General features: G+C 49.5%; 9 protein-coding genes across 9 annotated transcripts; 6 read left to right on the forward strand and 3 right to left on the reverse strand.

The window, feature by feature from the left end:
* Window positions 1-588: 588 nt before the first annotated feature.
* On the forward strand, window positions 589-3,614 carry HETIRDRAFT_426868 (uncharacterized protein; the record flags this gene model as incomplete). Its single annotated transcript, XM_009547805.1, has 9 exons — window positions 589-624; window positions 688-894; window positions 946-1,199; window positions 1,256-1,526; window positions 1,577-1,700; window positions 1,753-2,998; window positions 3,048-3,466; window positions 3,506-3,525; window positions 3,567-3,614. The coding sequence occupies 9 exons, from the start codon at window positions 589-591 to the stop codon at window positions 3,612-3,614; spliced, it is 2,625 nt and encodes an 874-aa protein (XP_009546100.1).
* Window positions 3,615-5,064: 1,450 nt separating this feature from the next.
* HETIRDRAFT_383795 (uncharacterized protein) lies at window positions 5,065-6,680 on the forward strand. The gene is made up of 4 exons (XM_009547806.1): window positions 5,065-5,622; window positions 5,680-5,879; window positions 5,929-6,323; window positions 6,377-6,680. The coding sequence occupies exons 1-4, from the start codon at window positions 5,070-5,072 to the stop codon at window positions 6,591-6,593; spliced, it is 1,365 nt and encodes a 454-aa protein (XP_009546101.1). The 5' UTR covers window positions 5,065-5,069; the 3' UTR covers window positions 6,594-6,680.
* A 1,454-nt stretch (window positions 6,681-8,134) lies between these two features.
* On the forward strand, window positions 8,135-10,768 carry aao12 (aryl-alcohol oxidase 12; the record flags this gene model as incomplete). Its single annotated transcript, XM_009547807.1, has 10 exons — window positions 8,135-8,258; window positions 8,309-8,390; window positions 8,442-8,602; window positions 8,659-8,765; window positions 8,825-9,029; window positions 9,088-9,273; window positions 9,329-9,744; window positions 9,799-9,883; window positions 9,947-10,305; window positions 10,368-10,768. The coding sequence occupies 10 exons, from the start codon at window positions 8,135-8,137 to the stop codon at window positions 10,464-10,466; spliced, it is 1,824 nt and encodes a 607-aa protein (XP_009546102.1). The 3' UTR covers window positions 10,467-10,768.
* Window positions 10,734-12,537, reverse strand: HETIRDRAFT_474875 (uncharacterized protein; the record flags this gene model as incomplete). Its single annotated transcript, XM_009547808.1, has 5 exons — window positions 10,734-11,146; window positions 11,222-11,616; window positions 11,669-11,740; window positions 11,797-11,924; window positions 11,976-12,537. The coding sequence occupies 5 exons, from the start codon at window positions 12,535-12,537 to the stop codon at window positions 10,927-10,929; spliced, it is 1,377 nt and encodes a 458-aa protein (XP_009546103.1). The 3' UTR covers window positions 10,734-10,926.
* Window positions 12,538-13,632: 1,095 nt separating this feature from the next.
* On the forward strand, window positions 13,633-15,234 carry HETIRDRAFT_451246 (uncharacterized protein; the record flags this gene model as incomplete). The annotated part of the gene is made up of 8 exons (XM_009547809.1): window positions 13,633-13,957; window positions 14,034-14,042; window positions 14,108-14,410; window positions 14,463-14,478; window positions 14,538-14,580; window positions 14,639-14,647; window positions 14,713-14,750; window positions 14,916-15,234. 8 exons carry the CDS (start codon window positions 13,633-13,635, stop codon window positions 15,232-15,234), a joined length of 1,062 nt encoding a protein of 353 aa, XP_009546104.1.
* A 1,087-nt stretch (window positions 15,235-16,321) lies between these two features.
* Window positions 16,322-17,738, reverse strand: HETIRDRAFT_439906 (uncharacterized protein). Its single transcript, XM_009547810.1, has 5 exons — window positions 17,488-17,738; window positions 17,153-17,410; window positions 16,939-17,086; window positions 16,653-16,878; window positions 16,322-16,594 (listed from the first exon to the last, which is right to left on the reverse strand). The coding sequence occupies exons 1-5, from the start codon at window positions 17,662-17,664 to the stop codon at window positions 16,510-16,512; spliced, it is 894 nt and encodes a 297-aa protein (XP_009546105.1). The 5' UTR covers window positions 17,665-17,738; the 3' UTR covers window positions 16,322-16,509.
* A 167-nt stretch (window positions 17,739-17,905) lies between these two features.
* On the forward strand, window positions 17,906-18,982 carry HETIRDRAFT_451248 (uncharacterized protein; the record flags this gene model as incomplete). Its single annotated transcript, XM_009547811.1, has 4 exons — window positions 17,906-17,921; window positions 17,988-18,058; window positions 18,131-18,219; window positions 18,283-18,982. 4 exons carry the CDS (start codon window positions 17,906-17,908, stop codon window positions 18,980-18,982), a joined length of 876 nt encoding a protein of 291 aa, XP_009546106.1.
* A 286-nt stretch (window positions 18,983-19,268) lies between these two features.
* Window positions 19,269-20,373, forward strand: HETIRDRAFT_316900 (uncharacterized protein; the record flags this gene model as incomplete). Its single annotated transcript, XM_009547812.1, has 3 exons — window positions 19,269-19,877; window positions 19,943-20,127; window positions 20,196-20,373. The coding sequence occupies 3 exons, from the start codon at window positions 19,269-19,271 to the stop codon at window positions 20,371-20,373; spliced, it is 972 nt and encodes a 323-aa protein (XP_009546107.1).
* Window positions 20,374-20,885: 512 nt separating this feature from the next.
* Window positions 20,886-22,976, reverse strand: HETIRDRAFT_444789 (uncharacterized protein). Its single transcript, XM_009547813.1, has 6 exons — window positions 22,817-22,976; window positions 22,355-22,751; window positions 21,679-22,298; window positions 21,384-21,615; window positions 21,110-21,300; window positions 20,886-21,062 (listed from the first exon to the last, which is right to left on the reverse strand). Exons 3-5 carry the CDS (start codon window positions 22,289-22,291, stop codon window positions 21,288-21,290), a joined length of 858 nt encoding a protein of 285 aa, XP_009546108.1. The 5' UTR covers window positions 22,292-22,298; window positions 22,355-22,751; window positions 22,817-22,976; the 3' UTR covers window positions 20,886-21,062; window positions 21,110-21,287.
* Window positions 22,977-23,055: the final 79 nt, after the last annotated feature.

Raw genomic sequence — 23,055 nt, forward strand, 5'->3', positions numbered from 1 at the left:
TCGTCTCAACCATCGAAATCGTCTTCATCGACTCCCGAAAACTTGTCATCCTCGTCGTTCGGCCTCATTCGCGTTCGTACTCGTCTCTTCGCTCGTACCCCCATCCTCCCTCGTCTATTGTCAGAGTCCCGTGTGGCTCTTGAAGCACGTAGTTGTCGGTCGCGACACTACCTTCTCGTTACCGAGCAAATCCCCGACACGACCGACCGAACGTTCGGTCGGTGTTCGGCGCAGTCCCGAAACCATTCGGGCGCTATAATCTCATACTCCCCGTTGCTTCTCAGTACGCCATCGATTTCTAAAGTCATCACTAACAATTCCTTGTGTATTAGATACTAGCTCCAGCACCCCCTGCATTAGAGGTTGTTTTGGTGTTGTGCCCGGCACTTAGAGCCACCTCTAGCGTATCAGCGCCATCAATTTCTAAAGTCCTCACTAACAATTCCTTGTGTATCAGATACTAGCTCCAGTCCTTGCATTAGAGGTTGTTTTGGTGTTGTGCTCGGCACTTAGAACCACCTCTAGCGTATCAGCGTGAGTGCAAACTATCTTGCGCAGGAGAAGTTCAAGCGTCCAATCTCCACTCTCATGGCCAAGGAGAAGGCCAAAGTTTACCGCCTTCAAGTTCACTCCCACACATAGGAGGTTCGTACCAGTGCACGAGCCATATTCGCTAAATTGTGCCAGAAAACAGTCAAAAACTCTACAGCATTTCAAGGGCCTGCTATTTGTGCATCTTGCATGGAGATCAGCAGGTCCAAGCAGTTCAAGTTTGCATGCTCTTGGCCAGTTCCTACGGTGAATAACATAAAATATCTTAATACCCATTACCGTGACAAGGAGGCCGCGCTCATGTATGCCAGAGCACTAGGGCTTCAAGACATCTTTGATGAGGTGTGAAAGAGCTTTACAGGTTTTAGTGAACTTACTAATGTATTCTATCAGGTCTATCAGAACTCTGTGTATATACGCTATATCAAAGGGGTCCTCAAAGGTGAATATGCCAATTGTCGCATCTTCAATGGTTTGCTCGTGGCCATTGTCGATGGTCAGGAACGTACTCAGGCTGGGAAGGGACTGCAAAACATGAAATACACGCCTAGCCTGGACGACTTTGCACATATAGCTCTTATCGAGAGCCCGGGAGTTTACAGATTCATGGGACAGCATTTCAATTTGCATAGTCCTCGAAGCTTTAAGTAAGTTTCTCTTTTTTTCATATTTAAGGATGGCTCTGACAGGGTTATTATCATAGGATGAAGCAGGCGGCTATGCCTCGCTTCCCCTCCGTGATTGGACTCTCATCATACGACTGTGTCGCTCAAATCATCAAATCCTTGGATCATCATGGTCCTCTTGGGCTAAGCTGCGACAATACAAAACTGTATGCTACGCTACGTACATACTGGGATGCTGAATTGCAACAACATGTCTTGGTTGGCCATATAGGCAACCCCATACCTATTCCAACTCCACAGGACCTCAAGAAGATTCTAAGATCAGGGGAGCTTGAGAAAGCTACAAAGGTAAGCCTTTAATCAACTTCATTTTGGAGCATTTCTTAGTTGTCTTCCAGGTTCGCATGTGGACTGTTCAAGTGCCACTATCTGGGGCACCATCAATCATTGCTGCAGCCAAAGCTATCCCAAACTCCTTGAGTGCCAAAGCTCTTTTCAAAATGAGTGACAAAATCCTCACAGGTTTATTGCAGGCATGGGCTTTACATTGCCTCATATGCTTGCAATAGCACAGAGATGGAGCGCAAACTCCAGCGTCTCATAGTTGCGCATTCTCCATTTTGTGTCACATATATGATCCCTCATCCTTGTCCCTTATCCGCTTTCGATCCTTTGGAAGTCACACTTCCCACCTACAACAACCGGCTTCTTGTCATGATCCAAGACCCAAAGCACACACTGAAGACCATTTGGAACAACAACTGCTCTGGTGCGAGGTTGTTGGTCCTCGGAAACTCTGTTGCTTTGTATTCTGACGCTCGCATTTTTTCATTTGGGCCCAGAACACCGCCACTATACCATTGTGATGTTGAAAACATGGACCGTCAGGATGACAATGCAGCCACACAATTTTTCTCTGCATCCACTCTGGAGTACTTGGTTCAAGAGTTCCCAGATCGAGCTGGGCAGATTGTGTATCTCTTTATCTTTGGCAAGCTTGTTGATGCATACCAAAACCGGAAAATTGACCATATTACTCGCATCAAGATGGTCCTGCATGCTCGCAATTTCGTAGATCTCTGGGCATGCTTCCTCAACAGGGCTAAATACCCTAAAGCAAAGTATTTCATCTCCAGAGAGGCCACTGACATCATTCAAATTGTCGTCGAGGGCCTCATAAGCCTCATCATCATCTACCGTGATCATCTAAATGACGACATCTATCCTCTCTTATTCTGGCTTCATTCTAGCGAGCTGTGCAAACACGTCTTTGCCGAAGCTTGCAAGCTCATCAAAGATTTCACATTCCTTGACTTACTCTATATGATGCCTCGACTGCATGTTAGTATCCGTGCCATAGTACTTTTAGGCCACTCTAGTGATCCTAAAGCTCATGCAGCTGGCTATGCCCATACATATTTTGATTCTCATGGAGCTAATCTCAGACTATTGTCAGCATTCCCGACCGACACAGAGATTCAGGCAGCAGCTCAAGATGCTTGGTCCAAAGCTGAAAATCCTTTCAGCATTCTAGGGATTTCACCCTTGGACCTACTCTTGCAGCTTCCTACTCATCTCATTTTACCCAGTGTCAAATCTTGGTTTCACCTAGAGACTTCAAAGCATGATGAAGAATCGGAAGAGGAGCCAGACGGATGGTGTACTGATCATGACCACGATGACAATAATGAAGCCAAAGATCTGAAGCACCTTCTTAGGGTCAATGAGACAGCTGTTGGTCACATACACAAGGTTGATAAATGCATGTTCAACCTATCATTGGCAGCCATCGCAGTGGATGTTGACAACCTCTACAAAGCGTGAGTACCTATTCCTTGTAATTTTACTGTACTGATAAACAATTTTTAGGTGGAAACTCACTGTCGAGCCTTTACTCAAGGAACAAGAGAGAGACATACAGGAAGATATAGCTGCAATCTCCCATGTCATGGCTGCTGCTCAGCTTCCTGCCCTGTCTAATCTGCCACTGGAGCCTCGACATATCTTTGACATGCATTTGACATTAGCCATCAAGCTCAACTTGGCAGCTCTTGTGAAAGTCCGGAAAGCACACAAGACACAGTGCGCTCCTGATGGCATTTGTAAATCACTGCAGGATGTTCAGTCAGCTCCATTGAAAAAGACCACTAGTGGTGTTTGCCAACAGATTGTCCGTGAGATGAATGCCATGCTTTGTCAGCAGCAGGACAAGGGGATTGGCACAAGCCTCGAGCAGAAGGAGAGATGGAAGGGTTCTGCACCTGGAGGCCGAAGTGCTCAAGCAGTCGGTGAGTTGACAGGTAATTCTGCAAATGCTGAGCTTGCAGCCGGCCAACAAGCAGCAGCAGTACGTTTAGTGACCTATGAGATTTAATACCTTGCTAACAGCAATACTCTCTTTCAGATTCATCAATATCGGAAGCTTGTGTTCTCTAAGCGTGTTCCGCCGCCTATCGCAAGCATTCTAATTGATGCGTCGGCCGGCACTCCTTCTGGACAGCAACCATGCCATCGGGTTTTGGTCGCTGGAGTTTATAGCTTTGTCATTAGTGACAAGCGCTTGTATATGGGAAAAGGTTGTGCAGTATTGATCATCATCATTGAATCTAGTACTGACTATTCTCAATTTTACTAGTAATCTCAATTTATTCACAGGGTGGAGGCAAATTGGGGGCCCATGGATAGCAGCAAAGCTCCACCAATATTGGTGCCATCTCATATCTATGCATACAGCTTTACAAGCAATCCTATTCAGCAACCTTCCGGGCAGTTCACACATGATTGGCTTTACTCCAGGCCTTTACATATGAGCATCTTACTCCAGACTCATTTTTGTGTTTAATGCCAGGCAGCTCAGTCTCGGACTCCGACAACCGCTACCTCTAGCTTGACGACATCGCTCTTACCACTTACAACAATCTGAACAAGCATTCCCAGAGTCTTGGTATTGCTGTGCAGGATTTGCAGAAGCTGAGACATGGAGGAAAGTGCTTGGCATGAGATCAAGATGACGTGGCCGATGACGAAGGCTTGCAGAATGGTTTGTAAATGGTATCTCACATTGTACTTGCATGTTACAGTTTCAATAGGTCTTTTTCATGTATATTCTAACAAAATACTGGCCTTAAAAGGCCTGATTCTAGCAATCCGAGCAAAAATTTGGGTTCTGAAGGCCTGATCTTAGCATCCAACCAATTTTGAGCCCTCAGAATGCCTGATTCTCACATCCGGCCACATTGGGGAAAACAGACCCAAAACCTTAGGCAAATCTGAACTTTTTTGGCAAAATTTGGGAATTTTGTCCGAACTTTTTTGGGCATTTTACAAAATCTCACCTGTGCCCTCCCCACCTATTTTCAGGGGTCCTGACATTGCCCATCAAAAACAATTTAGTAAAGAGCATTGAAGTATTCAAAGTCAAATAGAATGTTCTATATGTCTTTAGCGGTACCTGATTATCTTCCTTGATTTTTTTTTGACATTGAACTCAAGGATCTGAGGGATCTTGAGCATCTTTGGGAGAACTCTGTCCTAAAAACCATTATCCATTGCTTTCTCACTGCTGCACCCAGTTTCTATTCTTAAAAAAACTAGCATACTTGAAGAGTACTTAAATGAACAACTACAAATTTTCATGGAAGGTGCTGTCAAAAAATGCTGTGAGGAGCTCGATTTTGAACCTCCCATCCCGTTTGCAACTCCGGTGCAACGATAGTAGTGGACGAGATTGAAACTTGAATGAACGCGTGAACGTCCGAGGCGGTTCGGAAGATTTGCACACTTATGCTTATGTCATCCACGCAGATGGCATGGATTGGCGCCGATGATGCTCTTGCTCAGCGTTCTTATAAGGCAGAACGTGCAGCTTGACATGCAGAACTCACCAGTACCATGGCATCCATCGCAGACCTTCAACTTCAAGGATCCGTTCTGACGCCCTCTGACGAAGGGTATGAGGCGTCTCTTCATCGGGTTTCCGACCTCACGGTCCGACGCGCGGCATACGTTGCATTCCCCACATCTTTTGACGACGTCCCGAAGCTGATCAACTTTGCACGCACAAACTTGCTCGATATCGCGATCAAGGGCGGTGGACACACGACGAATGATTCGGGCGCGTCGTCATCCGAGGGCGGGCTCGTGATCGATATGGCTAAGTTGAACAAGGTGACGGTGCAGGAGAACGGCACGGCCATAGTGCAGGGCGGAGCGAATTGGGGAGAGGTGTACGAAAAGGCGGCAAAACACAAGGTGGATGTGGTAGGAGGTGATGTGTGTAGCGTTGGTGTAGGCGGTTTCTTGTCGGGCGGAGGGTATTCAAATTTGAGCGGACAGCACGGACTGGGCAGCGACAATATCCTCCAGGCTACTGTAGCCCTCGCTGACGGACGGATAGTGACAGCGAGCCCTACAGAAGAGCCTGAGCTCTTTTGGGCGATTCAAGGTGAGTAGCGGATCTAATGCAGCAGATGTGTCTGGATTGACCGGATGCTATTTGTAGGTGGTCAGAGTCAGTTTGGCGTGTTATTGCAATTCACCCTGCGCACGTACCCAACACAGGGACCTGCCTTCGCTGGTCCCCTCGTCTTCCCAGGAACCGCCTTTGAGGCGTTCGTCCCAGTCCTTGAGGAGTATATCTCGAAGATGGAGCCTCAGGATCATCTGATCGTTGAGTTTAGCCGCGCGCCTCCTCACTTCTATGTGAGTATACCAAATGCTCCTTGGGCACATGCACTCATTTTATCTATAGCCCGGTCTTGTTGTTCTTCCGTATCTGCCCGGGCCTCCTTCTCGTGCTGAAGCTGCTCTCAAATCATTTCGCTCCCTCAACCCTATCATCGACTTTGTTCACCCTGTTCCAACTCAGTACGAAGCGTCTCATGGAGGCGATGAGATTCTGGCGCGCGCTCCGAAGCGTCAGTATCTCGGTGGATCGCAGCTGAACGATACTGCTGTGGGACTTGACAAGGAGCTGTTTGCACAGATGTGGGGTGCGTTTGTGAAGTTCACGGAAGATCATCCCGATGGAAAGGGAAACCTCTTAATGTGGCAGTGGCAGCCAGTCGGGGTTGTCAAGAACAGACACCCTGACGAGACGGCTTTTTCGAAGCGCAGCAGCGTCAGCTATGTCCTAGTCCATGGACGGTACGTTCCTTTGAGATTGAGCCTCCTCTTTCACCATCCTAAACATCTCGCAGGCATCATGTTCCAGAATTCGATCAGACGAATATTGCGTGGGTGCGCGAGACGATTGGTGTAATCCGCGACAAACATCCCAAAGGAGGCGCCATCCCGAACTTCGCTTGTGGTGATGAGTCACCTGAGGTCATGTATGGTGATAATGCGAAGAAACTGAAGAGTATCAAAGCAAAATATGACCCTGAAGGTTTCTGGAAGAAGGGGATAAAGATTTGAACAATAGAGGACTACAGTTGTATACTTGTAACATGTGCGATCAGTCGACGAGCGTCATAAATGTTAAGAACGAAACAGTCACCTGAGAAAGGTCAGAACGTCTAGAAAAGGACAAATAGTACACCAATCGAATTCTAACATTACGGAATTTGGCGGGCTCTCTCCAGCACTTCACCGGCATGTTCAACGACACACCCCTTCCGTCGCTGTGCTTGACAACGATCATGTTAATCAGTAGCATCCCAGACTGCGTGGTGGTACGTTTCTCTACATCTAACAATCAAAAGTGCATCAAAGACTGGCAATCTGATAGCACCGGCTCTTGACGAAATCATCAGGGCTCGCAATGCATTGAGAGCGCCACCATGGTTGGATATTAAACCCAAGTAATCAATAACGTAGTACCCTGGTAGCCGAAATCAAGCGACAGTCCTTCGCATGCACCGTTTGGCGTCTGCACAGCCATGCAGCCATCGTCTCTAAACCAAACTCGCTTGAGTGGTAACTATAATGTCGTGGAGTCTGAAAAGTTGTTCTAGAGGACTTGGAACCAACGTTGTCGTCGGGGATTATGCAAGAAATAGCCTTATGGCTCTAGTTCATTAGTTGCGCAGACTTTCGGGTTTATCATGCTCAGTTATGCTCACCTCTGACATCTGTCTGCCAGTCTGGTAGAACATGGGTATGCTGTAATCCTGAGTCTCCAGCTTTCAAGCCCCACATTCAAGACATTACAGGGTCCAGGGCTCGAAGCATGACTCTGCCAAGCCAGGAACCAACCCGCTGAGATCAGATGCGACCCGGAAAAGCCAAGCCCATCATTTAGCTGCTTGTCTGTCTTGGTCTGTACTACTTCTGTACTCTGTTTGGAATGTCGTATGAACTGATCCGAGGCTGACCTCATACACTGCCTGCCTGGACCCAGACTCAGTGGCCACGAGAAGCCAAGGAGCACACAAGACACTACAGACCATTTTCCACTCTCTATCTGCTTTGATACGTTTCAGCGTGCGTTATGCCGCACAAGCGCGTCAGGTTTCTCTTTGTGTTCGCTTAAAATCTTCATGTTGAAGGGCATGCATTTGTCGTTCATTTATCTCGCTTGACTCAAACGGCCCCGATGGAACTTGGCGAGAGCCGCTAGCAGCTCTTATTCCTAGCAGTTCATAACATGAGCATCAATTCCAGACTCTTGGAGACTCGGGTGACGTTTTGTCGAGTTCTCTCATTTAGCGTCATCAATTGATTTGTTTCCGTGCAGACACACGCGTTTATTAGCTGGCACAGGCAGTTAGTCGATCAGTCGCGCTCTATGCAGCTGTGAATGCTGGCGAGGCCTCACTGTGCCTTGCTTTTATATAAATTCATTTGATCTAGCTGCTCGGAGCTTACACAAGTTGTCCTCTGGCCTCCTCGTCGCCAATTACATCCCATTGCCTGGATACTCCTGGCCTATCTCCTTTCTTGCGTGATCGGGATTGTCGTACATATAAGCTCCACACTTGGGGACACATCGTCCGCCAACCTTCCTTCCGTCCACCATGGGTCCTGGGTTCTCTGGTCTTGTCGTGTCTCTCATCCTTGGCACACAACTCTCTTATGCTACACTATATACCGACCCATCCCAGCTCCCTCGAAAAGATTATGACTACATCGTCGTCGGAGGTAAGCACGTTGCGATTGTTCCAGACGTACTCAGGCTGATGGGTTTTCAGCGGGTGCCGGCGGAGCTGTTGTTGCTAATCGTCTGTCCGAAGATTCCAAGGTTCAAGTCTTGCTCCTCGAGGCTGGCGAAAAGTGAGTAAGATTGATGTTGTGTGTAGATTCGACTGACTGAACTTGTTCCAGTTCTGCGGGCTTAGAGAATTTTGCCATTCCATTCTTTGATGTGCAGCTCTCACCAAACAAGGAACATAACTGGAATTTTACTACTACCAAGCAAGTTGGTTTGGCCAATCGTGCTATCAATTATCCACGAGGCAAGATTCTAGGCGGCTCAACCTCTATAAGTGAGAAACTGCATATCCCTTCACCTGCCTGTACGAATTCTTACACGACCTCATAGACTACATGATCTACTCGCGTGGATCAGCTGACGACTTTGACCGGTATGCAAACGTCACTGGTGACGGTGGTTGGAGCTGGAACGCTCTCCAGCCTTATATCAAGAAGGTGATTCGTCTCAAATTACATTCAATTCGTCTATTCATCTCGGAAAATGTTCCATGTAGCACGAACGAGTGGTTCCACCAGCAGACGGTCACGACACCACTGGGCAGATTGATATATCCGCTCATGGTACGTCGGGGCCTTTGGGGGTTTCATTGCCCGGATGGCCATTGGGTATCGACAGCATGGTCATGGAGACGACTAAACAGCTACCGGAGGAGTTTCCATTTAGTCACGACACGAACGCCGGGACCGCGCTTGGCATCGGTGAGTAGAATTTTTTCTTGCGCGTTTATTTTATGCATCTAACGAATGCACACTTTAGGTTGGACACAGAACATGGTGGAGAAAGGACAGCGCGTCAGCTCCTCGACTGGTTACATCCAACCTTACCTCAAGAGGTCGAACTTCGATGTCTTGATCAATACACAGGCGACGAAGCTCATCCAGACAGGCACTGAGCGTGGTATACCTTCATTCCGTGGAGTACAATTCGCAACCTCCAAGGATGGTAAGTCTAATTGAAATCCATCCGTACCGTGCCAGATGCCGAAATAGATTGGTAGCACCCCTCTATGCCCGGAACGCCACCAAGGAACTCATCCTTTCCGGCGGTGTATTCGGTACTCCACAGCTCCTCATGCTGTCCGGAATTGGTCCTTCCGCCGACCTCGCCTCTCTTAAGATTCCTACCGTTGTCGACAGTCCAGATGTTGGCAAGCATCTCGTTGACCATCCTCTCCTGTCAAACGTCTACGAGGTCAACCCTGTTGGAAGCGTCACCACCGATGATCTGGTACAGAACTCCACTTTTGCGGCGCAGCAATTGGATCTGTGGCGTACTCAGAAGAAGGGTTTCTACACGATGGCTATCTCGAACCACATCGGCTGGTTTAGATTGCCCAAGAATGCATCCATTTTCCAAACTGAGACAGACCCCGCTGCCGGTCCTCGCTCGAGTCATTACGAGTTTTTGATATTTGTAAGTGGTGATCGCACATGGGACCCTTTCGCATGACTGAGAATCCTCCCATAGAATGGCTTTGTGTCCCCTAATGGCGATTTCGTCCAATCGGGTCACTACTTGTCCATGATCACCTCGGTCACTTCTCCGTCCTCCCGTATGTTTGCAATTTGAATCTGTGTCCCCTGTCTAGTCGACACTCAAATAAATCGTTCTATAGGCGGCACTTTGAAGCTTGCTTCCGCATCACCTTGGGACCTTCCCATCGCCAATCCCGGGATCTTGAGCTCTGCGTTCGACAAATTCACTATCCGTGAATCCATCAAGGCGACAAAGCGAATGGTGGCAGCACCCGCATGGGCAAACTATGTCCTAGGGCCATACGGAGATCTTGCCACAGCTGAGACCGATGCCGAGCTCGACGCATATGCAGCCAAAAACACCGCCAGCTTTAACCATCCTCTCGGCACGGCAGCCATGGGTCCATATGGCCCTCCCGCGTATGGAAAGGGAGCGGTTAACCCGGATTTGACGGTGAAGGGAGTGAGAGGTCTGCGTGTTGTTGATGGCAGTATTCTGGTAAGTCCGCTGCATTTAAGAGGCGATGTTATAGCGTCTCATCGACAAACCCCTTTTCGCAGCCTGCAATCCCAGCAGCCGCACCCCAGGCTGCTATCTACATAATGGCAGAGCGCGCTGCGGATCTTATCAAGAACGCCAACAGGCAGCAACACCCTTAACTGTCACCCCGATCGCTCATTAATTTATTGGTCACGCCTGATTCCACCCATCGGACTACTCATCTAGCGCCATTACCGTTACTTTCAATTTCTAGGCTCATCCACTTCATTCGCGTATTCTTATCGTCCATACTCTCTAAGTTATGTCCACAAGTACAGTAGCTATCTGCCCGGTAGACCATCCCACAATCCTTTTGTGTATTTATTATATGCATCCCGCTCTGATTGAAACGCTCTGTACACATTTCATGCATGTTCAGTAGCTTTCATCAATACATCGCAAGGATTCATATTCTTCTCTGAAAACGATCACAGGGCAATTGACTAACGGAGACTGCACAGTAGGTTGATTTGCCTCTTTACAACCAATCCACAAGTCCGACGTACTCGTACAGCAGTACAACCCTTTCCACCATATGCTTCTCTTTCACTATAATTGACAGGGAGGACTCAGGCCGACCTAAATCCTGACACCCTTCTTCCAAACACCGTCAGGATCATACCTATCTTTGACTTCCTTGAGCCTCTTGGCGTTCTCAGGGCCGAACAGTACTTCAGCAGGCTCGTCGCCGTAGGCAAAGTTAGGGATAGCGCCTCCGTCGGGCTGCTTTGAGCGGATGACATCAACCGTCTCTCGCACCCACCCTATATTTGCCTTGTCAAACTCAGGAACGCGAGTTCTGTAATTTTTGGCACGATAAAAAAGGATGATACGGTCAATGATGTAAATGAATGAAAGCAATCAAGTAACTCACCTGCCATGAATCACAACGTAGCTCACAGTGTCGCGCTTTGAGAACGCAGCCACACTCGGACCCTTGTCCTTCACGACGCCGACAGGCTGGAACTCGAACATAACCATAGACTCCTTTGCCTCCTCGTGCTCGCTGGTCCACTTGACCCAGCGCCCCCACACATCGGCGAACAGCTCGCGGGAATATCCCGCAGGACCACCGTGAAGTAGCGAACCCGCGAGGTACACGCGACGGGGCGCGTTCGCCATGAATGCATCCGAGCCGTGCGAGACGGTGAACTGGTCCTGCGCAGCCTGTATCATGTCGACGATGGGGTTGAGCGCACGGAACGGCTTGAGGAGGGTCTCAGCGCGCGAGGCGGGTCCTGGAATGTATGGAAGAATGAGGACCCCAGGCTGATAGGTTGTCAACGATTGATGGAATGATGGCTGCGATGGCATGACGCACGTAAAAACCAGGAGGAGCACGGCTGAATGCGACGATGATGCGATCTTGCGGTTCGATCAATGGAGCACATTCCTACACGTGTACTAAGTCAATGCTTGTCATGAAGTCCAAGAAGGAAAGGCGAATACCTCCAAAGCTGCCAAGACACCGTCAAACGCCGTGCCAGGCAGTACGACTGCTCCAACGTTGGCAGGGCCTTGAGTAGGATAGGCACGGAGCACGAATTCAAGCACAACGCCAAACCGACTAGTCCCACCTGTCGATCTTTTAGGACAACTAGAACGTCGGGGGGAGAAGTAGAAGAGACACTTGCCTTGGATGGCCCAAAACAAATCGGGTTCTTGATTTGGGTTTGTTTTCACGATCCGTCCATCAGCGAGCGCCACTGTAGCCTCGACAATATTGTCGCTCCCCAGCCCGCGAACCGCACTGAGGTTCGAATGCCCTCCACCTGTCAAGAAACCCCCGACTCCGACGCTCCATACGTTCCCTCCAACCACGTCGACCTGATGTTTTGCGGCTTCCTGATACACATCGCCCCAAAGTGCGCCGCCTTGCACGACAACCTCTTGTCGATTTGATCGTACCTCTACCTTGTTGAGCTTGGCAAGATCGATCACAAGTCCACCCTCAGAGGAAGATGCCCCGGTATCGTTTATGTTGCTCCCACCCCCTTTAATGGCGAGTTCAAGACGGTTAGCGAGCGCGAAGGCGATGAGCTTCGGCACGTCGGCATACGAGGTGGGGAGCCCGACGTATGCTGCTTTTCTGATGGCTAGATCGGTGCTACGGTGGATTGCGGCGGCATAGCCTTCATCCGCGGGGGTGAGAATGCTGCCTTCGAGTTTGAGATCGCTGAGGGTAGCCATGATGTGTATCAGTGGGAGAACGCAGATGTCGAAGGGGTCTTATATACTGGCGTAATTCACAGCCAAGACGTTCTCTTATGACAAGGGCGATTCACTTACTCATCGCGGCCTTCTCTGGATGATGTAGTGACAAACTCGACAGCACTATTCTGATGCGGGTGCTATTATTGGGGCATCTGGATGCTTGCCCGTGGATCAGAGATGTCCAGCATCAACATCTGCGAATCATGGGGGTCAAAGCGTCAAGCATAGCAAAGGTTGACGATTCATCATCAAAACCTCTCCATAATGGGGCTGTTCATTCAATGGAGCACAACACTAACCGGGATCCACGCTGCCCCAGCGTCTAACTTCGACATTATCTGCTGAGTCCTCGTGGAGCTTTCGCAATCTTTAGACGTGGCAGTAGCTGATGGTTTGAGGCATTGATGTTGGGAAATCACTTGTATTGTGTTTTCGCATTTCTTGTGAGTTGCAAAGGCGAACCTACTCCTGGAGATATCTCTAGCTTTGCAGTCCAAGGACTGTCGGATCAGTAACACATAGACCTACGTAGACCTCTGTCGGGAGAAGCCGAAGCTGCAATTTGTTGGTGCGTGCCATTGACTTTTTCTCACATGCATGCAGCAAGAACACTCTATGCCGTACTTGGTCCGTCAGTACTCTCAGTCTCGATGCCGCAGACCGTAATAAGAGCTACTTGTTCCTCAACTTCTCAGCGCTTCAGCGGTCCTCTAGGAATACTTCCGAACATCACAATTTGTGCACACCTGACGACAGACGTATTTATATCCTCGTTATCCTCGTGCAATCAAGAAATTACGATCAGCGCCCATATGGTCTCTAGTGGATCCCCAATGTATGTTTTTATGTGGAATTCTATAGTTACTTCCACGTAATCAGGTTAGTGCACCCAAACCAAGGCTTTCAGTGCCTTCTCTGACCAGATCGATCGGGCGGGAGCACGCCCTGTATCATGGAAGCAACGGTCCAATGATACGCGGAAACCCAGCCCATAAGTACAAGAGGGCTCGCCAACACCTCACTTGCCTACCTTTTCATCCCGTTCCCTCTGTGTGTGCTTTGTCCGTGAAGATGTCGACGCCCGGTTCTTCAGCAGTGCCGCACGCCTATGAAGTCGGTTTCGCGCATTTAATGGACAACAAGTACTATATCCTCGCATCGTCGCTAATTAACATATATGACCACCTCCTCACTTTCGACGAGGAGGTCAAGTATATCTGGCAGGCGAAAATCAGCTTGCCGACCTGCTGCTTTTTTGTCTTTCGCTACGTTCCTCCTGTCGTCTCCATCGTGAATTTCTTCGCCGACCATGACCCGCGGTTTACTGGATCAGTCTGCAGTAGCTGGATATGGCTTCCAGTCACGAATGCCCCCATCGTCAGCGCAAGCACAGGTGGTAAGTTGGCTTGTCTCTCCCGATTTTTCCATAATGCATCCAAGTCTGACGTGCTTCCGTTTGTTGCATCAAACAGTTATATTGAGTCAGTTCAAACCTCACCGTTAGAGAGTGTTCAGGAAAAAATAAGATAATGACTGACATGGACAGTATTGCGCGTATATGCCATCTACAACCGGGCACGATGGGTCCTGGTCCTTCTTTCTGCAATATTCCTTGGCGAGATTGCAGTCATGCTCTGGTCGGTCCCAGGCGGTTCCCCCGCGGTTCTTCCACCAGGCTGGGTTGGCTGTCTCCCATCAAAGAAACCCGGCACCGGCAACAGACTGTCGGCTATGTTTATGGCGGCCCTCGTGTTCGACTCGAGTGTGTTCTTGCTCACCCTCGGTAGAAGCATCTACTTGCGGTTCAAAAATTCCACGGTGGGCCTTATACAGCTTATCGTGAGGGATGGTGCGTGATACGTATCTCTTCTTGGCTGTAAGACGCTCATGCATGATGACAGGTATCATTTATTTTTTGTCAGTCTATCTCTATCTTAGCAGCTCTATCGTCGACGTTCACTCAAACACACGTCCAGCATCATCTTCATTGTCAACCTACTCAATGTTTTCCTTCTTACGGTCAGTACTTGCGAAAGTGTAACTGACAGTGGCAATGACTGACCCTGTCAGTCTCAAGCTTGCCCCGGTATGTCGTCCTGTCCTTGGCCTTGATCAGCAAGCGTGCTTGGCTTATAGTGCTTATTCTTTTAGGATGACATCGGCGCGATAAATACCCCATTCGCATCCTTGTAAGTCCTGCCATGTTTACACTTGCTTTGGAAGCTGGAGACAACGCTACCTCCAGAATCACGTCCACCATGGTATCAAGGTCGGCCACCCGCGACTTCCTCACCAGCTGACCGCACTAATACCCGCTTCATCTCCTCATCGACTCGACTCTACCCCTGTTCTAGACTCATGTTCAACCTCCGCTCCGCGTCGCGCTCGACGCAGTATATCTCCGGCGCGCGCACGAATCGGAGTACCCAGGGCGACGTCGGAGAGTGGCAAGTACGGCACGTACGAAGTACAGTGCTCGACACGTCGCGCAGCGGCGGTATCACTAGCGGCGTCGTCAGTGCGGGCTTCATTGGGGTCGACGAATTCGATGTGCCGCTAGACGCGGGATGGTCGGAGTCGGAGTCGACCGCGGGCGAGAGCACCACTGCCGCTGGTCAGCACATGGAGATGGACGGACTGCGGGACCGCACAGTGAGAGATGATACGACGTGATGCCCCAAAGACGACTGATTTGAAAGAAACATTATATATAACCATACTGATATCCTTCCTTACTACATCGGAGCGTGTATTCTAAGGTAGGCCGCAAGCAAACACGACTACATCACGTGGCGTTACATTTACATGACATTGAGTGACCATGGAGTGACAAAAGACTTATTAAGTAGTTGATAAGTGGTATTTGTTGACAATAAGTGAGCAGGGGATAGGAGAGACAGAAAGTGGGCGAGGAGTGGTATGTGTAATGAAAGTGATACTGCATAAGTATCTTACTCTATGTGATGTTCATCTAGCTGCTCCAAAATTGAGTCCGGAAGCCTGCGATGGCCGTGGTATCTTTTTGCTGTCCAAGATGCCAATAAACTTATGATTAAAAATATATATTCCACTTCCGGTCATAGCAACACTCAAAAATATTTAAAATGTATCTTCTCTTTAACTGAGTCCAAAATGAAAAAAGCGGCACGGAGTAAATGTCAATAAAACCGATACGAAGGATCGCTCCGTGCCCGGTTTCTCAATTTCTTCTCGGTGAGTGAGAAGATAGCGTTTTCTTGCGAATGTAACGCCTTCCCCCGCCAAATGTGACATCTGAGCATCACGTGATGTAGTCGCGTTTGCTTGCGGCCTACCTTAACAAAACAGGCGGGTTCGACGCAAGGTCGGCATGTATTTATTTAACGCAGCCTAACATGTAAACTGGAGCCTTACTATAAACACATGAATACAGGTGAAATTTTTTACTGACTACTTGAGGAAGCACGCTTGGATTGATAATGAACCTTAGCAGTATCCTTAGAGAATGGGTCGTTTGACACCTTAGAGCAACGGCTATCTAATAGCCTTACATGAGCTCGCACATCGATCACAATAGAGGTAAGTCAAGTGCCAATCGCAGACTCGGCGTGGAGCTGGACGTATCACCGTACGCACAACGGGATGGATACTGATGTTATGCCGATTAATAATGATGGAGAACAAATCGAACGGGGATCATTCAATACGACCTGATACGGCTTGATCGCGCGATTTCCTGAAGGACCGCGACTGTTGCGCGAAAGAGGTCTTCCTTCGAGTTCTCATGGAGCACTGAATGTGCTGACCATCATGAGTATTGATGATTGATCCGGTATCAATCAAGACTTCCTCTTGGAAGGCATGATACCGTCATCGCTCTTGATGAGCAATAAATGGAGAAGAAACGGGCTGAACGAAATCAGACCAAAAACATAGATATAGTACGATGCTGTCGCACTCATGATCGACTCATAGGGTGCCCCATAGATATCTCCAAAAGCCAAACAGGAGGTTGACCAGGAACCCAACGACAAGGCCCATCTGCATTCGGCGTCTGCAACAAAGCAAAGGTTTAAGCGCGGAACAGTATCAGGGACGGAGCAGACGCTCACGAGAAAACGTTGCTTCTGAGCGATTCTGACGCGGCACCGTTACTCCAAAACACAGCAGGCTTGGTCTCGCGAAAGAAGAAGAACGGGAGCAGTGGGAAGAAGAAGCCAACAATTATCCCGTGCAAGATCTCTGAACCGGACGCGTTATTCTGCGAGAGTGCGGCACTACCTGCGTTGTCGAGCTGGTCGATCCATTGCTCCTCCAGCGCCCGTGCATGTTCCTCATCTGCATTGTTTCACAAATCAGTCTCTAAGATATTGGAACACGAGGATCGCGAGTGCGCACATTCCTCATCCGTGGCGAAATCGGTCGTGGCCAGGTAGTCGAACGAGGACCGGCTGTGGAACTGACGGCGAAAGTTCGCAATATCGGCCTCCGAAAACCCAGCTGTCGTGAGGCGGTCAAATCCGCGGAGAGGTTTGAGTTGGGCGGTCTATGAGAATTAGGTGGCGCGGCCGTGAGCGAAAGAAGGGGTCCATGATGACTTCGTGATGCATACCTGTGGCGTATTTTCCTCTTCGCCTTCGCCCTCGGCGAATTCAGGTCCAACTGAACATTGCAACCATGACAAAGTGGAGGAAGGCGTGGGAGGCGCCGTGTCATCCGTATCGTTGGAAGCATCCCACGCAGTTGCTCTGTGCTGCCGCTCTTCCAGCGATTTAAGCCAAGGATACAAAAATGTCCCGTCTGTGAGGAGGCGTCCAGAGTGAATCAACCTCAGGCGCCGATTCTTGAGCTGTGATCGAGCTGTTCGAATCTAATTAGTGAACGACGAGCGCGCGTCTTCGCGATCAGTACCGGACGCCCCGCATCAGCTGGCCGTGAGGAACATACCTTCAACTTAACGTCTCGCACCGAGTCTCTCTCCTCCACTCGGAGAACGAGATCAGGAATTCCCTCTGTGAACCTGACCATCAGCTCGCGCGAGAGCTTCTGCGGGATATCTGAGATGATGGGGTCCACGGCGCGCTGTTTCCCCTTGGCTTTATCGCTGAGACTTTGAGACATCATAATAATACCTGAGGTCTAAAATAGAATGTAATATTCGTGCTCGAAAGGAATAACCCCGAGCTAGAGACACGATGGATGTCGAGTACGAGTATACTGTGCCAGGTGGCCATGAGTGAATGTGGGGCATACCCAAAGTAGAAGGCATGTTTAGTCATGCTGTAGCCACAAACCCCAATCAAGGGTTTCCTCGACCTCCATCCTTCTCCAAACCTCCCGTCTCTGTCTCAGTTACCTGCCCAACATGCCGCGCGCTGAAGGTGTGTTTAATATATTATTATGCTGTTCAAATAGCCAGATGTTCAACTAACCATGCTCTGCTGTAGTCGGAACCCCAAAATACCTGGCAAACAAGATGAAGTCGAAGGGCTTGCAGCGCCTTCGATGGTATTGCCAAGTATGCGAGAAACAATGTCGGGATGAGAATGGTTTCAAGTGCCATGCTGCATCCGAAGCTCATCTGCGGCAGATGCTTGTCGTTGGAGAGAATGCTGGACGCCACATCTCTGATTTCTCCGGCCAGTTTCAGTCTGAGTTTGTCACTCTCCTATCGAGACGGTAAGTCCTCGAGTCCTTCGTCATGTCATATGAGAATTTTTATCGCATATACCGTGGATATAGATTCGGCACCAAACGAGTGAGAGCCAATCAAGTGTACCAGGAGCACATCCAGGACAAGCACCATCTGCATATGAACTCCACGCGCTGGGTCACACTTACCGAGTTCGTGAAACATCTAGGGCGGACAGGAGTCGCGCGAGTGGATGAGACAGAGAAAGGTTGGTTCATTGCGTGGATCGACAATAGTCCGAAAGCGCTCGCGAAGCAGGAGGCATCGATGAAGAAGGAGCGTGCGACAATGAGCGACGAGGCGCGTGAGCGTATGTTGATCGAGGAGCAAATAGAACGTGCGGCGCAGGAGGGGGAGGGTAACGGAGAAAGCAAATCGGCTTCGCCCCCCGTGGAGGAGGGTTTGAAGCGGGAGGAGGGAGAGAAGGTTGTACTGTCGTTCGGAGCTAAACCGACGACATCAACAGTGTCGACATTGGATACCAACAGTCCATCGGGCGGGCTGAAGTTGAACGCTTTCAAACCTGCCGTCAACCCTCTGAAGATAGGCGCAAATCCCCTCAAGGCAGGCGCGAACCCACTCAAGCGGCCAAACGTTTTCAAACAGGCGACTCCGAGTCAGGTATCTTCGGACGATAAGTCGAGCATGAAGAGAAAGGACACGCCCATGTCAGCTGCGGAGAGGCTGATTGTGGAGGACCAGAATCGCAAGCGGCGAAAGATTGAGCAGGAAGGGGTGTCGGCCGCCTGATATGTTGGAGAGTGGCTAGACGGTGCGAGTTGTGCATCATGTGTTTCACACACTACTTATCATTTCCCTTTCTCAACAAGTTGTATTGTATGTGATCATAGTTGCCCGGAATTTAGTGTTCCTTTGTACGTGATTGCCATGTACCGTTGAGCAAACTCCTGGACCAGGTCGGTACTCAGTACAAAGACTATCAAACAACGATTCCCCGTTATCAAGCACTTTGACTCTGTGCAAAAAGGTCTCGCTGTATGCTCTCCTTACTTCCAGCCCGTTGGTCTATCCCGCCATGCTAGACTCAGGTCCCACTGTCGAAATTCACCCCATACGGGACATACGCACCCGCGATGACCATGGACAGCCCATACCAGTCTCCGTCAATCACTTCCCCCACCGCCAATGCAATTATGCTTGCAAATTCTGCTTCCACACCGCGCTCTCCTCCAACAAGCTCAAGCTCGAGAAGGCCCAGGGGGGCCTTCGCCTGCTAAAGGCAGCGGGCATGCAGCGTCTGAATATCTCGGGTGGGGAGCCATTTCTCCATCCCGAGTTCCTGGGCAAGCTGTTTCGCTATGCGAAGGTGGAGCTTGATGTCGACACCGGCGTCATCTGTAACGGGTCGAAGGTCACAGATCAGTGGTTGGACACATATGGACAGTACCCGAATTGGATGGGTGTTTCGTGCGACTCGTTCAACGAGGACACGAACGAGCTTATTGGACGCCGCGATGGCAGCAAGCGCCATGGGGAGCACTGGCGTCGCGTGCAGAGGATTGCAGAATACTGTCATGCCCGGACGCCACCCCTCAAGTTCAAGATGAACACAGTTGTGAATCGCTACAATGTCGAGGAGGATATGAATTCCGCACTGGAGGTGCTGAAGCCGCAACGCTGGAAGGTGCGCATCGCTCTGAGACGATCTCCTTTCGTTGGATATCATTGCCCCACCGACACTTGTATCAGGTGTTCCAAGTGCTTCTGCTTGAAGGCGAGAACACGGGCCCAGGCGCTCTGCGGAACGCCGATGACCTCGTCATCTCCAATGAAGAATTCCAAGGATTCCTCAAACGTCACAAGGCGCACAATCCCGTCGCCGAGGACAACGACGCGATGGAAAATTCATATCTACTCCTCGACGAGGAAATGCGGTACACATCCTCGCCATCTCTTCTCCCTTACTGTCTAACTCCTTGCACTCTCCCCGCGAAGATTCCAGGTTTCTCAACTGCCAAGGTGGAAAGAAGATACCGGGCCGCAGCATCTTCGAAGTCGGCGTGCATGCCGTGCTCGCCGGCGCCGGCTGGGAACCCGAGACTTTCGAAGATCGCGGTGGTATCTATGACTTTGGAGGGCAAGAGCCTCCTCGTTCGCTGCCAGAAGCGCTTGTATTCTAAAGATCGACGGAAAGACTTCGAAGTGCATGACTTACAGCTGAAGGATAGGAGGTGGCTAAGAACATCGGGCTCCTTTTTGAAGTTGGGCTCAATAGCTTGAAGCTTGGGTTGGGACCTGTATAGGAATTGGTAGGTGAAACAGGAAAGGCATGTGCTGCAATATACCCACATATTCGTGTGCACGACATAATAAACAGGTCTATCGGAAGGGCCTGCTCATGAAGTGCGGTGAAGTCAATACTCAGTACTCTGCAGCCGAGCATGATCGTGCCGATGTCAGATAAAGCCAAAGAGCATATCTCCTATGAGGACCAGAGTGTGAACATCCTGATTTCTCCGATTTTGAAAGCTCATACCACTTTTCGAGTTGATCATACCATTTGCCGGCACGACAAGAATCAGGATACCGCCTGTCCTGGGATGGAAGCTATTTTCTTGCTCGATGTAAAACAGATATATGTATAGGATTGAATCAATGTCAGCGGAAACGAATGCACCGCGCCCGCCATATTGCATTATCGTTGGATGATCTTTGAAACACATATACAGACAACTGTGTGATGTTCTATCTAAAAGTATGCGAAATGGGCATATGGCTCAGCTTCATCTTGCACCTCAACACCTTTGACTGCCCCAATTTCTCTCTCTCGCAATGACCATCGATTAATCTCCCGATAGTAGCATCCTCCCTAAAAACGCTCAGCTAGATATTACAACGAGATAGATTGAGACTCACCATGTCCGCAACTGATCTGAACACGCACGCGCGGCTCGGCTTCAGAGTTAAAGCAATAGTATGGAATAGACCGCAGTCGACGAGATACTCATATCGCACGGCGGGGCAGTCAGAGCGGCCTATAGAAAACCCTTCCATCAACATGTACTTGTCGTCGCTGCTTTCAATCAGCTTCCAGCTATTGTAAACCACTAGATCCCAGGCGAATTAGTCTGATGTAGGAGACAGGCGTGGACGCGGCCGGAGATCGCTAGTATCCAGCGGGAGTACCCACGAATGACGGTCACAGACCCAACGGGTATCGTCGGGGTGGAACAATGCTTTGATGTCCCTTTCCTTTCGGCGCGAAACGAACACTGTGGGCTGCCAGCCTCTGCGTTCATACTTGGCAAATTCAGCAACCCTGCTAGCATTGCTGGCCATGCACAAAGAGCGCTTGTTTTCAAAGGTAGCCTGTGGGTATAAACTATACGCCGCATCAAATGCGATGCAGTTCATCACACAAGCTGATCGAGAGTTTCGGTGAGTTGAGGGGCTGGCTATACATTGCAAGTAAGATTGCAACTCACTGCTGTGGAAGTTCAGTATCGTAACCAAGGGACTACGGGCCGAGGCAACAATCTGAACTTTGAGAGGACCATCGGGTCCATTCTGAATGAAGCTGTACCATTCAAGAGGTTGTGTGGAGTAATAGTCATCACAGTCATTCCTGGCGAGTGATTGATCTAGATTATCCGACCAAGTGAACACTGTCTCGCTGGCCACATCGAAATTTTTGTCCTGATCAATGCTTGGTGCAAACGAGTATCTTTCATGCTCCATTAACCAGTGCCCAACCTCTTTGGCGCTATCTTCCCAGACATATAGGTCCAGATCTGATCCAGGATAAGAGGTTGAATCGAGGAACTGGAGTGCGTTGGAGCCAGAGATGAGCATTGCAAGACGAGCCTGCATGTTGCGGAATGCAATGGGGTCATCAAAGAAGCGCCTGAGGTGATGATTGATATTGAATGCCCTGGAGTGAAAGTCCTGTACGCTGTTGTACGCGAGACGACATGTGCGGCCAAAGCGAATACGAGCACCAGGGCTAAGCCGGGAGTATATTCCATCATAGATAGGATGTATCGATAAAATAGAAGAGAATGACGACGTGCGCCCTATGTCCCGTTCTGCGCAATCCATATTGGCACTTAGTAGTGAACGTTAGTTCTGAATCTGACGTGCGGTTAAAACATAAGCACGCACCTTGATGAGAAAGCAAATATTGTTGCAGAGTACTTGTCGTTGTTACGGGAGATGAGGAGGAGGGGGGAATACGGGATGAGTGCGAGGTCAAACAGATAAGGGAGAATGAAGGCGAGGGGTCAACCGATCAAGTTTTGAAGTCATTTTCTTCTAGTCTTATATTTCGAAAGACTGTTGAGACCAAGCATGTCAAACGTGCTGCGTGTCGTGTGAAGCCAGCTGCGCGACAGAGTCTTCGAGACACCGAGATGTTCTAGGCTTCTAGCTAGGTTATATGACAACGCCAACGCAACACGGCGTCAAGCGCTTTGAATGCTAGCCGGTAGCCCTTGAGGCTACTTGAGGACCAAAGAAAAAGGAGATGCCGATGATTTTTGAGTCTCCTGTGAACATAAACCTGGAGGATCCGTAGGGCTTCGTCAAGCTGTGATCCACATGAGATAGAAATATTGAAGGACGTACGGCATGTAGCATAGACGTCGTGGTATACAGTATCTCCTCAATATATGGAATGATTGCTTACAGTAGTGTTATACGACGATTCCGAACACCTCGCTTAACATCTGCTCCAGAGGGTACTTGACCAGCATCTCTTTTAAAAACTAAGTCCATGACGATTGCGAAGTAGACGATAGAGTGTTAGTTTGAGGACCCGGGTCCCGCCGCGGCGATCGAGCCTATGACCTCTGATGAAGTTCTGA

Source organism: Heterobasidion irregulare (genome assembly GCF_000320585.1).
Source record: "Heterobasidion irregulare TC 32-1 unplaced genomic scaffold scaffold_05, whole genome shotgun sequence".
In the NCBI taxonomy this organism is placed as follows: domain Eukaryota; kingdom Fungi; phylum Basidiomycota; class Agaricomycetes; order Russulales; family Bondarzewiaceae; genus Heterobasidion; species Heterobasidion irregulare.